Source organism: Tupaia chinensis, unplaced genomic scaffold (genome assembly GCF_000334495.1).
Source record: "Tupaia chinensis unplaced genomic scaffold, TupChi_1.0 Scaffold000355_1, whole genome shotgun sequence".
In the NCBI taxonomy this organism is placed as follows: Eukaryota; Metazoa; Chordata; class Mammalia; order Scandentia; family Tupaiidae; genus Tupaia; species Tupaia belangeri.
Genome location: NW_006159850.1, coordinates 11,768,421 through 11,781,942, shown reverse-complemented (window position 1 = coordinate 11,781,942; position 13,522 = coordinate 11,768,421). Strand labels below are relative to the sequence as shown.

The window sequence follows — 13,522 nt, the reverse complement described above, 5'->3', positions numbered from 1 at the left end:
AGCAGGAAATGAAATGAGCATTTGTATCTATTCATAGATTAGCTTCTCTGAAATCAGTTAGAGACAGATACATTCATTAAGTATATTTTTAGTACTTCTGAAACTTAAGACGGAAATAGAAGAAATATTCGTTTACATTAAAAGCATCTCCTAAAATAAAATTTTACTCTAAGAAGTAAATTTTACTCGAAGAAGGGAGGGTCTGACAATCCAGCGGGCTCACAGAGATACACAGCAGAAGTCGCTTAGTTAAAAAGCATCGATGACAGTGGCTTATAAAGAATGACATACACGTTGTAAAAGACTGCCATCATGGCCATGGCCGACGTGTGCTCCCTTTACTTTCTGTTTTGTCAGGGAGCTTTACACAACCACGTGGTGATGACAATAGGATATGTCATGAGAGGAAAAATTATGCGAGGTTGTAAACTCGGGATGTGTCAGGAGAGCAAAATGACGGTTGGTGGCTATTGAGAAGTTTTTCTATGTACCGCGTGCCCCTTCCACAGTTGGTTCTGACCTTAACCCTTTAGGGACCCAGGCTGGCTTCCTTGGTCTTGTTTCATTTGCCACAATCCCAGGGATCGATCTGCTCTGACCAAGGTCACTACCCACTCGATTCCTTAGTTTCTTTCTTCCGAACTTCCTCTGTCATTCTCTTAGGCACCCAGCATCGCTCCACAAGGAGCACTGATTGTCTACTCGAGGTGACCTTGCCCTGCAGTGGACACTTGGTGATATCTGGAGACATCTTTGGGTTGTCACAGTCAGAGGGGTGGGATGTTACTAGCTTCTGCAGAGAGAGGCCATGGATGCTGCTAAATATCTGCAGACCTGAACAGCCCTCCAAACAGTTACCTGGTCTGCAATGTGAACTGTGCTGAGTTCGAGAAACAAGCACATTGAACGGCAGCGAGCATGCGGGAATGGAGGAGGGCAACAAATGAGCAGTGAGGATTTACAAATATGCTCAAGTATTTCGAGACCCACTCATTAAGCTTTGCTGTATTAATGAAGCAATAATTGAGTAATTGGCCTTCTTGCCTCCTTCATCTATTTTCAGGGTTGAGGCTCATCTTCTCACAAAGTGAAAACTATTTTCTGCATGAAGGGCTCTTTTCATTGCTCTTAGTCAGAAGAGCCATGGCTGCAGAACATTAAATACCTCTTCTTTTTTTTTTTTTTTTTTTTCTGTCTGTGGGAAATCTATACCCCTTAAGGTACATGGCTCTAGGCCCCTTTTTCTTTTCTTTCCCAGTGAGATGCACAGGGCAAGTGTGAGCTTACAGAGGACTAGGCTCACTGGGCTTATAAGTAGAGGAGAGGTATGTGGACATTACCCAGAAGGTGTCAAAACTGGACTTTGACTGGTTTGAAGCTGAGAAATAACTTTATTTTCATGACTCAGTTGGAACTCTGAAGATGTTGCAAACCTAAAGATCAGCAAAGTGACCTTAGATGTGAGACCAAGAATGACAACAATGGCTCGACCTAGGCAGTGGTTGGCATGAGGCTTAAAGAAGGGAATCAGGTAGGGAGATAAGTTCAAGATGATTTAGATGAAAAGCTGAGAGTTAAAGGTTTGAAGATACCCCTCAGTTTCCTGATTTGAATGAAGCTAATAGGACCATCCATTGAGTCAAGAGAAAAATGGAAACAAAATGGAAAGGTGAGAAAAAGGAAAACAGAATTTATTTTTGTTTTCTCATACAAACTAGAGATGTTGGAAATTCTAGATACCTAGCCATGTTATCCTCGGGGAAAAGACAGACACTCTGAGAAAGCAGAACCAATGAACAATAAATTAATATGAGATCTACTGGTACCAGATATGAGCTTATCCCTAATGAATTGATGTTGCATTTTCCCAAATCCTTCTCTACATTTTACTTTTAACATAGAGGGTCTGAAATTCTGTGTTGCCATTGCTACTGGGTCAGAAGTTATAGATTACATTGCTAGAGATTTTATCAAAGATCCAAAGTACATACACATGATAAATTTGCCTTTGAAAGTTGTGCTGCAGATACAAAACAGTACATATTACTATCCTTCAATAATTTGTTTATGAATATGGACATAAATCTGTTGAAAAAGTACATGAAAAGTAGCAGAATTCAACAACTTTAATGTAATAAAGAGCATCCATATGAAGGCAGTAGCCAGTATTATATGGAACAGTCGAAGACTGAAATACTTTCTTGTAAGATCAAGTTAGGCCAGAATGTTTGCTCTCACCACTCATGTCCAACATAATACTGCCGATCCTAGAACATGTGATAAGAAAAGGAATGCAAGACGTAGAGGTCAGAAAGGAAGAAATAAATGTTCTCTGTTTAAAGATCACCAAAAATCACACAACTTAGAAATGATGGTTAATATTGGGACCAGCAGTTAGCATAATGGCTATGTCGCTGGACTCCCACGTAGTCGACTGCGGTTTGAGTCCCGGACCCGGTGGCTTAAAACTCATACCGGGCGCACGTGCGTACGTGCCCAAGATCCTGAGAGGAGAATGGAGGAGAAGGGATTATGGTGTGGCCATCCCCCTGGGGGGTGATCTCTTGCTTTCTATCTCTCTGTCTGTGTCTGGTGAGTGCACGCGCCCTATAGCAAAAACCTCTCAAAAAAAAAAAAAAAAAGAAAAAAAAGAAAGAAGAAGAAGTGATGGTTAATATTAAGTTAGTATCATTCCAGACATTGCTTGCTGTCTCTAGTACAGGGTTTCCCAGCCGAGGCACCCATGACATTTAGGCTGGATAATTTCTCATTACTCTTGAGGGGCCTTTCTGTGCTTCGTGGGCAATGAGCAGCGTCCCTGGTTTTTACCACCTATGTGTCAGTGACGCCTGTTCTCCAGCTGTGGCGACCAAATATATCTCCAGACATTGCCATGTGTCACCTGGGTGTAGAGTTATCCCAGGTGGAGAACCATTGCACTGGAAAGAAAGAAAAATAAATTGAAAAATAAATTTGTAAAATAATGTTAATTGAAACTGAGAAGAAACCAAATTGAAGCCAAATAATTGCTTTATATTATTTATACATCTACTAAACACATACCCAACATGAGTGATACTACCAAACTTAAAAAAAAAAGATAAAACTTTTAAAAGATTAGAGTCACTGAATTTTATATTAAATTCATTAAAAATTTTAGGCACTATTTATTGACTCTGAAAAGTGGAAAAGATGAGCCCTCATTTGTTCTCTCCCCCTCCTTTTCTCTCCCTTCCCAGTATTTACTATCAGGCTGCTGGGAAAGTCATGATGTATTTTTCCATCTTTTTCTGTGCATAAATGCATCATGACTGTCCGGACCACCCAATACTTATGCTATTCATCATATAGCTTACTTGTTTAAGATTCTTTTTTTATAGAATTCTTTCATTTAACCTTATTTATTTATTTTAATTTTACCAGGAGGGGGGGAGAGAGAGAGAAAGAAAGTGAGAAAGCAAACCGTTGGGTCCAGGACTTGAACTGTGGTTGGCCATGTGGGAGTCCAGCGCTCCTAACCACCACTCCACATGCCGGCCCCCTATAGTTTACGTTTAAATGCTGTCCACTAGTCCCGTTATTAGGGCTTCTCTATCCTTGCGTGATTTTATTTTGAAATTTTTCTTTTAAGATTTTATCGTGAGGTACTTGATATTTACTTTTTTCCCCAAGACAGACTCATGAATATTTCATTTCCTGAGTTTGTACCTGCTTGAGAATATTTGTTGAGTTAGGATGCTAAAACAAACATGACTGGTTTAACTTTGTACTGGTTTAGGTTTTTTTTTTTTTTTTTTGACAGCTTTATTGAGAGATAATTCCCATGTGTTACCTATAGTGTATGTATGATTTGATAATATTTTCACACATTTAGTCATTTTAGTACTTTAGGCAAAGTTAAATAGCCATCACCATAACCAGTTTGAGAACATTTTCATCACCCCTAAATTGAACGATTGCCATGTATCAGTAACTCCCTGTTTCACTCCCACTCCCAAACCCAGCCCTAGGGAAACACCAATGTACTTTTAATCTTTACATACTTTCTTTTTTTTTTAGAGGTTTTGCTATAGGGCACGTGCACTCGCCAGACAGACAGAGACATAGAGATAGAAAGCGAGAAATCACTCCCCAGGGGGGATGGTCACACCATAATCCCTTCTCCTCCATTCTCCTCTTGGGATCTTGGGCACACATGCACATGTGCCCGGCGTGAGTTTTAAGCCACCGGGTCCGGGATGTGAACCGTGGTCGACCACGTGGGAGTCCAGCGACATAGCCATTACGCTAACTGCTGGTTCCCCATACTTTCTTATTCTGAAAATTTTGCATAGATGATAATGAAAAATATGTGATCCTTTTGTGACTGACATCTTTCAGTTAGTATAATACTGCCAATTTCATTCGTGTTATATTATGTATCAGTACTTCGGTTTTTTTCAGGACCCCGTAATATTTCTTTGTATGGATATAACACAGTGTGTTTATCCATTCATCAGATGATAGACATTTGGACTGGTTCCACTTGTCGGATATTATGCATATGGCTACTGTGGCCATCCATGTAAAATTTTCTTTGTAGACATGGGTTTTCATTTCCCTTGAGTCTATCCTTAGGAGTGAAATTTCTGGTTTAGACAGTAACCCTATGTTTAACCTATTCAGGAAGGTGTAACATTTTTGTGGTTCACACATGTGAACTTTGCTGGTTTGTACATATTGTTGCAGAGAAAAAGAAAGCAAGCTGTCAGGTCCAGGCCTCGAACTGCAGCTTGCCATATGTGAGTCCAGGGCCTTCTCCACCACTCCACCTGTTGGCCCGCTGTTGCACTCTTGTTAATGCTGGGGAGTGCAGTCATTGTGTCTTCCATAGCCTTCCTCTGTCTTTTTGATTGGCTAGATCTCATTATAAAATGGGTTTTATTTTTGAATTTTTTTCCCACAAACATTCTTAGAGGCCTTGTTGTTAGAATTCTTCCAAATCGGAGAACATTAACATGTTGCTTTAACGGTTAAAAGAGTAAAGAGGTTAGGTGCATTTTCTTCCCCTCAGAGATCAGCGGACAGTGCACCTTCATCTCTGGCACTGACTGCTACGGAGAAATCTTAGGACAAACGTATTTTTCCACCTTATAGGTTACTTGCTTTTTCTGTCTGAATATTTGAAAGAATAATTATCCTTAAAGGTCAGTAATTTAACAAGAATGTATCTGTGGATTGTGCATTTGCTATTAATTTTTCCTGAAATAGATGTGATATGGTAAAAGGTTTATATACATTTTATAATTGTTACAAGAGTCATTACAAATGTGGTCTAAATTTCTGCTCAGAGCAAGGCATATTCTTCACTCGTTGGCACTTAAGTTTTTCAACCCATTTTTACTAAACATTATTTCTCAGTTAACTCATTGTGTTAAAATGTATCTTTAATCAAGGTACCTCTAAAACCTATATAGATAGTGAAGACTGTTCCAAGTTTCTTGTTCTAAGAAATTCTTGAGTCACTGAAATTAGTTTCTTCATTTCGTGTGCATCGACTAGCACAGCTGTCTGAGAAATCACAGTTGCCCAGAATGCATTAAATAATCAAAGGTGCATGTAGGCAATAAATAACTTTGCAGAAATTAGACGCTTAGACTGGAAAAAGATATCGACTTGTGATTTGGTTAATTTCTCTTCCATTTGACAGAGTTCTCTTCCATTTGGCAGACTACATATAAACCATTATAAAAAGTAAAGATCAATTTTATTTGGACAGATAAGATAATATGATTTTGTTAGCTCCACTATGTCTGATAATCCTCCAATGTTAGGAAATCCTTTTAATTTTATTTTATACTTCATTTTATTTTGTCTTATTCGGTTTCGTTTCTTTAATTTTCCTAAAGTTTATTCGCCTTTTTATTCCTTTCCTCTCTTTCTCCATTTTCTCTTCTTCCTCTTATTTATTCTCTGTTTTTCCCCTTTCTCTCCCTCTTCTCACTTGTTTAACAAATAATTTGAGTGGATTATTGGGATATGTGTCATGCAACCAAGTTGGAATTACTTTAAGATTTCCAATGGCTACAGTGATGAAAGAAATGTTATAATTTTAGTCAGAGGGAAGAATGTTTCTGATATGTTTGTGGAACAGCCAGATGGCCTAGTGTTGGAATGAGAGTGAACAATGACAGAAGTCAGAGAAGGCCTTGGTATTCAGATTCTTCCAAATGAAAGATTTTGAAAAGTATTCATTTATTTTACCTCAATGAGACTGGAGAACATTCAAGAATTTTGAGTAGAGGAGTGGTGTGACCAAACTCGTGTTTTTGGGAGACAGAACCAGGGTAAGGCCAAACCAAAGAGACCATTTGCAAGACCATATCACCAACCCAGTCGAGAGAACGTGGTGGCTTGGATCATGGATGCAATGATGAGAGTCATGGTATGGTTATAGTTTAAAAGGAGTAATGTGGGAGTAATGTGGCTGTATCCCACTTGGTTGATTGCAGTTTGAGTTCACGACTTGATGTCTTGAAAAACATGCTGGGTGTGGGTGCATGTTCTAAGTCCTGAAAGGAGAAAGAACTGGAGGAGAAAGGATTGTAGTGTGACCATGCCCCATGGTGTGTGTGTGCGGGGACTTTCTTACTTCCTTCTATCTCTGTCCCTCTTGAGCAAGTGGCATCTAATAAATTAAGAGAGAGAGACAGAGAGACAGAGAGAGAATGTATAAAATTGTTGATGAATTGACAGGGGTTGTAAAAAAAAGAGTCAAGAATAACAAGAAGAAGCTTGGTCTTATAATCAATTGGAGAGATACAGTTGACATTAACTAAGGTAAGACATATTGTTGCTGGGATCAAGGAGTTACATGGGAACAGAAGGAGCTCAGATTGGGGACATAAGGAAACTGCAATACCATTAGTCATTCATATAGTGATGTGGAGTTTTCAGTGTGAGAGTTCCAGGCTTCATATATGTAAGTCATCATCATGTTTAAAGCCATCGGACAGAGCAAGTCGTGTTATTGCACTTAGAAAAGGGCCTTGGGACATTCCAATACTGATATTTAGGACGTAAAGAGGAGAAATAAAAGAATGAGAGTTATACCACTGATGAGAGACAGGGTGCATCCCGGGCTCTAAATGAAGAAAATGTTTCGAGAAGAAGATCATCAACTCTGTAAATGTTGGTAGCTTGGGGCCAGCAGGTGGTTAAGGTGCTGGACTTCCACATGGTTGACTATGGTTTGAATCCCATACCTGGCAGCTTGCTTTCTCATTTTTCCTTTCTCTCTCTCTGGGCAAATTAAAAAATAATAGTAAATAAAAAAAGTAATTCTGAAAAAACAATGTTGGTAGCTTAAGAAAGATGAGGGCTGAAAACTAATGATTGAATTTAGCAATGTGGGGGTCATTAGTGACCACAGTGACAGTGTGTTTGGGCAAATGTTATGGGATGAAATCCTGGATAGGTTCAAGAAACAGTGGAAAGAGAAAAAACACCAGCAAATTAGTGGTTAGTGGGGAGAAGAGTAGGATCACAATATTGGGTTTTTTTTTGTTTGTTTTGTTTTGTTTTAGATGGGAGAATTAATAGCATATCTGTGTGATAGGAGAGATTCATCATAGAAATTCTGAGAATGGGAAGACTTGATCCATTGCCAAGGGGAGAATGAAGACTATGGTCAATGATGCAGGAATGTGAGTAGGTTATAGGAGCTCTTGGAAGGTTTCTTCTGCCTTCTTCTCTCTTCTTAGAGAAGATAAAAGCAAAAGTTTAAAGATGAGAAAAGTGATGTAGTATGTTTGGGGAGGGGAAAGAGGTGAAATTATCCTAAAAAGCATGAGACAATGAAAGCATTAGGGAAATATAGTGTAACTGCAGAGCAGAATTTAGTACTCACATTTGGCATTATGTTATATCCAATAAGTATTTACATGTGGTATTCTTTAGAAAATGAGCAGGTTCATTCCCAATCACATATAAGGATTTGTAATTAAATCCTATATGCAGGAATCATTAGGCAATAAGTATATTATAAATAATTTACTAGTTTTTATTTTCAATTATTATGGTCTAATGAAGTACTTAATCTAATTAAAGAATTTATACAGGTGGCAAATAAGGGTATGAAAAGTTACTCAACATCATTAACCACTAGGCAAATGCATATTAGAACCACAATAAGTTGTCACTACATACCTTTCCAAATGGCTAGAATGAAAAGAGAGTAACCATGAAATGTCCTATATGAAAGACTCATTAAGCTATAAATACAATCTGAATACTTGAGTTGTTTTTATTTTCAGTTATTATGGTCTAATGAAATACATTAATTAATTAATACATAAAGGTAATTCTCTGTGCCTGGAAAAAAATTCAATGTGCCAAATTGCAAATAGGCTATAAAGGGCCAATGGGTAGATGTGCTTGCTTAAAAAGAGAAACATCTATCTATGCCATAAAGTCTGTAAGTGGAAAGACAGAAAGCTATTAAGAGTTCTATTGACAGTCAATTGCAGTGTAAAAATATTTTTTAAAGCGAAAGTACTATGAATACCAACTTATTTTTGACTTTAACTGCTGTAAAGAAAGGAGCCCACTTCTGTTAGTGTATGGTCCATGAAAAGTTCAAAATTAACTCTGATTGTGTGCTTACTTATGTGTTTTGCCTAGAATAGAGTGACTTCCTTGTACATTTATAAATAGCTGAATTTGGTTATAACTGATTTGCTGATAGTTGATCTTTTCAAGTGGATGACTGGTCTCAAATTTTACTGCATTATTATGTTTGTTCATGGAACGAGTTGATCTTAGGAAGACTAGCTTTATCTTGAATTTGTAATATGTGTTCCTAATATATTAAGATATTTCCATTTATTAGTTCAAAAGAGATTGGCTCAGATAAAATAGGGATATCACACTTGGAAAGATCACCCTTCTGGTGGTTAGCTAAACTCCTTAATGTCCTCACTCTGGCCTTCCTGGGAATGACAGACAGATAATGTAATGGCAAACTTAAATACGCTTTGCTCATCTCCTTTACAATTTTATATATCCTCTTACTACTAGACTAAAAAATTGAATGCTTATTGCAAAATTCTATTTTCCTAGCCTCTTGTACAATAAAATTGTGTGTATTTGAATAATTAAAGTCTATACATATGTCTATGCCTTTGCTATTATACTAAAGTAATTCTGAACAAAACTAATATAAGAATAATGAGAAAAATATCTTGTTCAGAAATTTGTAAAATCCTTTGATTTCAGAAATAACTTCTGTTGTGCCTTCTGAGAGGAAACTTCACTTTCTGTTTGTCACACTAACCTTACTGAGTATATGTGTGTAGGTAGGGGATGACCATGGGGGGGGGTCGTTTACTCTGCATACATCTATAAACAGCTTTATTCTCTTTTATACTGACTTGCAAACCACAAGATATAATTATATACAGCCATAGTTTATCTTCTTCATTTTTATTTTACTTTATTGATTTCTATTGAAGTTAATAAATAGTTGAAAATTGGGCTGGCCCTGTAACCTAGTGGTTATTTACTGTGTGGTACAGAATTTGTAGAAACTAAATAAATTAAAATCTAGGGAACATGTAGAAGCGGAGTGAAGTTTGTGATTTTTAACTAGCTAGGTATATATTCTTTGCTAACCTAATACTGCTGTTTAAAATTACTGTTTTCTAACGTCAGAGGATCAATCCATCTTTTTCCAGAAAGGTAATTTAGATAAAAGAATTGTATCCAGTGTTGGAAATGTGCATGGAGGCAGTGGCTTAAAGCTGAGGTTGTCTGTTTATGCTTGATGTGTGGAGACCTTGCTGGTAGCAGCGATCATGTGTAGTTCAATCTTTGGTAACGCTCCTTGTCAACCACACATCCTCAGCTGGATTTCCCTTCTGCCAGCTCAGGACATTGCATTAACATTCTATTTTACACTTTCTGCTGTGTAAAGCCCACAGTATCTTTTCAGAAGAAAAGTTGCAGATAGGAAGAATAAACAAAGAATGGGAAAGAGAAGATAAGTTGTATTTGGTAGGATTATCATTAACTTTATATTCCCCATATTTTTTTTCATGTTGCTCAACCTTTTAAATATTTACAAAAATTTTCTGTCTATTCCGAGCATCTGTAAACTTTTTTTTTTAATAGCCAGAGGGTGCATGAGCTCGACAAAGAGGAAAAGAGAGAGAGAGAAGAGGGAAGAGAGGGAAGAGGGGGCAGAGAGAAAGAGAGAGAGAGAGAGAGAGAGAGAGAGAGAGACAAAGCACTCCCAGTGGGGTATGATCACACTGCAATCCCTTCTCTTTCACTTCTCCCCCCTGTTGGGATTTGGGGCATATACATGTGTTCAGCATGTTTTTCAAGCTGCCAGGTTTGGGATTTCAATCATAGTTGACAATGAGGAACTGGTTTCCTTAACCACTAGGTTATAGAGACAGCTCCGTTTAAACTTTCTAAGACTACTTTTCCTCTACTGTTCACCTACAATACTTCACTCATAAGCAAAGTAAGAGATAATTTTGAACAAAAAAAGCATTTCCATGAGAATATCAGCTTTAACACAGAGTAAGGTTTGTCTTGGACTTAATTAGAGGAAAATATTTAGAATGCCAAGCTCCATTTAGAAAATCACAAGGCCCATTAATGAAAACAGTTGAGAGTGTAACTTGTGTGAAGTGTATGTGTCAAAGGTGTTAGAAAAATAAATAAATAAAACACTTTGAGCTTCTTTAGAGTTTTTGTTATTCAAAACAAGTAGCTATTTAAAATTTTAAGTTATAGAAATGCAAGCCAGGCTATGAAGGAGAGGCATTGTATGTCCCCACTTAATCTATACCAAGTGTCCACACTCTATGACTGAAACTGATTGACTAAAGGATATAGAAATACAGTATATAGATGTAAATACCAGATACAGTGTATGTGAAAAGGGAGGGCCTGAGGGAGGACATTTAGAAGAATAGGGAGGCAAAGCATTAATGGGACAAAGAAATGTGGTATTACCTGTTGAAATATTTTATAGTTTTATCAACTGTACTAGGGAAAAATGTTCACCTGTTGAAATATCCATTTTGTAAGCCAAATAATAATGTGATTGAATGTATAAAAGAAAATGAAATTTTTAAAAAAGTAAGCTGTTAATCAATATTTGGCAGGCCCTGTAATAAAATTTTTTCAGAAGATTGTATTTATGCTGAGGAGTTTTTAAATATACAATACAGCATTCAAGTAATTTCTGTAGTGATTATTCTCCTAAATTGGACAGAATCTAGGATTTTAATCTTTGTAAATTTTGTAATCATATTCTCATCTTTTACATATTATGTAGTTAGTAGAAAAAAGAAGATTTATATAAGTGAGCAATATCTTTAATAGTAAAAAATGCTAAAGCTAAAAAATATAATTATACCATGAATTCATTTTATACATTTATTTCCTTATGTGTTGAATTGATTCCCTCTTCTTTTAACAGGGTTATTTTGGAATTCAGCTTTCTTCGATACAGAGGCTTCATATCTTCATTTTCCCACCTTCCATGGAGAACTTAGTGCCGATGTGTCTTTCTTTTTTAAGACAACAGCTTCATCTGGGGTATTTTTAGAGAACCTGGGGATTACCGACTTCATACGGATAGAGCTACGCTGTGAGTCTCCTTTCTTTTCCAGAAAGGTCTGCAGGATTCTATCACTGAGTAGTGAATCTCTTAACTAAATTTTAAAGTACCCATTTGTCTTCTGTATCAACTGAATCTTTTTATTCTGTTCCTTCGAAAAAATTCTGTGGTATTAATGTATCCTTTTTATAAGTAAATAATTTTATATTTAACAAAATGTAATTTGGTGAAATTATTGACAATCCCTAGAACCAATTTAAGAAGAGGTTTTTTAAAAAAGAATTATTTATCTTATTTTTATTTATTATTATTATTTAATTTGATATAAGGCACATGCACTCACCAGGAAGAGAGAAGTAGAGAGAGAGAGAGAGAGAGAAAGAGAGAGAAAGAAAGAAAAAGAGAGAGAAGCAAGCTTTCTGGTCTGGGACTTGAACCACTGTCGACCATATGGAAGTCCAGCACCTTAACCACCATGCCTAAGAAGAGTTTTAATTTCAAATAGTTACAATTTAAAAAGTAATTTTCTAGTGATTTATAAAATTGCTTAATTAAATAAACCACTCATCTCATTTTGATGTACTCCGAGGCTGCTGTTGGGTTGTCTGGAAAGTCATGATGCATTTTTTGTATAGAAAAACATAGAGAAATACCTCATGACCTCCCAACAACCTAATATTAACATTTTAATATCAAATGTATATTGCGAACCTTTAAAATTATAACATCGAGTCACTGTAATAACTATCTTTATATAAAATGCCAGATACTATTTAGTTTTCTTGCCCTGGCTAAATAGCTTCACTCTTTCTCATTATGAAAAATTAACTTGGAGGATGTATTTTTGTTTTTTTTCCTTTTTTTTTCTTTTTTTTTGCCACAGGATGTGTAAGCTCACTAAAGAGAGACAGAGAAACAGAAAGAGAGTGACAGGAAAAGTGAGAAATCATGCCCCAGGAGGGATGGGCACACCATAATCCTTCCTCCTCCATTCTCTCTCAGGAGTTTGGGCACATGTGCATAAGTGCCCAGCATAATGTTCAAGCCACCAATCAGGAATCTGAAACGAGGTCAGCCATGTGGGAATCTAGCACCACTTGCTGGCCCAAGAATGTATTTTTAAACATCCATTGTTTTTCTAAAAATATAAATGCATTTTCCTGTCTCGTTCCACATTAGAAGACCTATTTCTGTACAGATGTCAGTGGTTTCTTCCACAAAATCCAAACAAGTGTGTTTATATTTCATGATTATTACACTGTGGTGTTATTCCCAAGTGTTTCGAAGACTCAGCTTTTTGCTGAATGAACTCACTTGAACAGTCTTCATGTCTGATATTTCCAGCTCCAACAGTAGTGGCCTTCTCATTTGATGTGGGGAATGGACCTTTTGAAATCTCAGTGGAGTCACCCAGTCACTTCAACGACAACCAGTGGCACCATGTTAGAGTTGAAAGGAACATAAAAGAGGCATCCATTCAAGTGGACCAGCTCCCTCCAAAGACGCAGCCTGCTCCAGCTGACGGACACGTCCTTTTACAACTTAATAGTCAACTCTTCGTGGGTAGGTTCTCACTTAAAGCAAAGTGTCGTATGATTTTATGATGTAAGTGTGGAAGTGGGCCAAAATAAAAAGATTACCGTCTATAAAAATAGCGACTATAACGACAACGAACAGTAATAACAAGCCACCATTCACTGAGAACCTAGGTTCCAGACTATGCCAGGTATTTCATTTCTTCCTCATAACCAACCTTTGAAGTGAATACTATTTCTATTGTGCAGATGGGAAAACTGAGGTTCGGAGGGTTGACTTGCCTTCAGAGATCCACCTAGTAAATGAGATTCAGATTTGTGTTTGACTAAATGCTAAGCCTGTATACCTGCATTCTTCTTATTCCAGATGACA

General features: G+C 37.0%; 1 protein-coding gene across 2 annotated transcripts in view; it reads left to right on the top strand.

Moving 5' to 3' along the window:
• Positions 1–13,522, top strand: part of CNTNAP4 (contactin associated protein family member 4) — a 278,572-nt gene that overhangs the window by 225,521 nt on the left and 39,529 nt on the right. For both annotated transcript variants that reach the window (XM_027773495.1, XM_006152611.2), the window contains exons 16-17: positions 11,474–11,644; positions 12,959–13,177. In XM_027773495.1, coding sequence (XP_027629296.1) covers positions 11,474–11,644; positions 12,959–13,177 — 390 coding nt within the window. The remainder of the gene's footprint in view (positions 1–11,473; positions 11,645–12,958; positions 13,178–13,522) is intronic.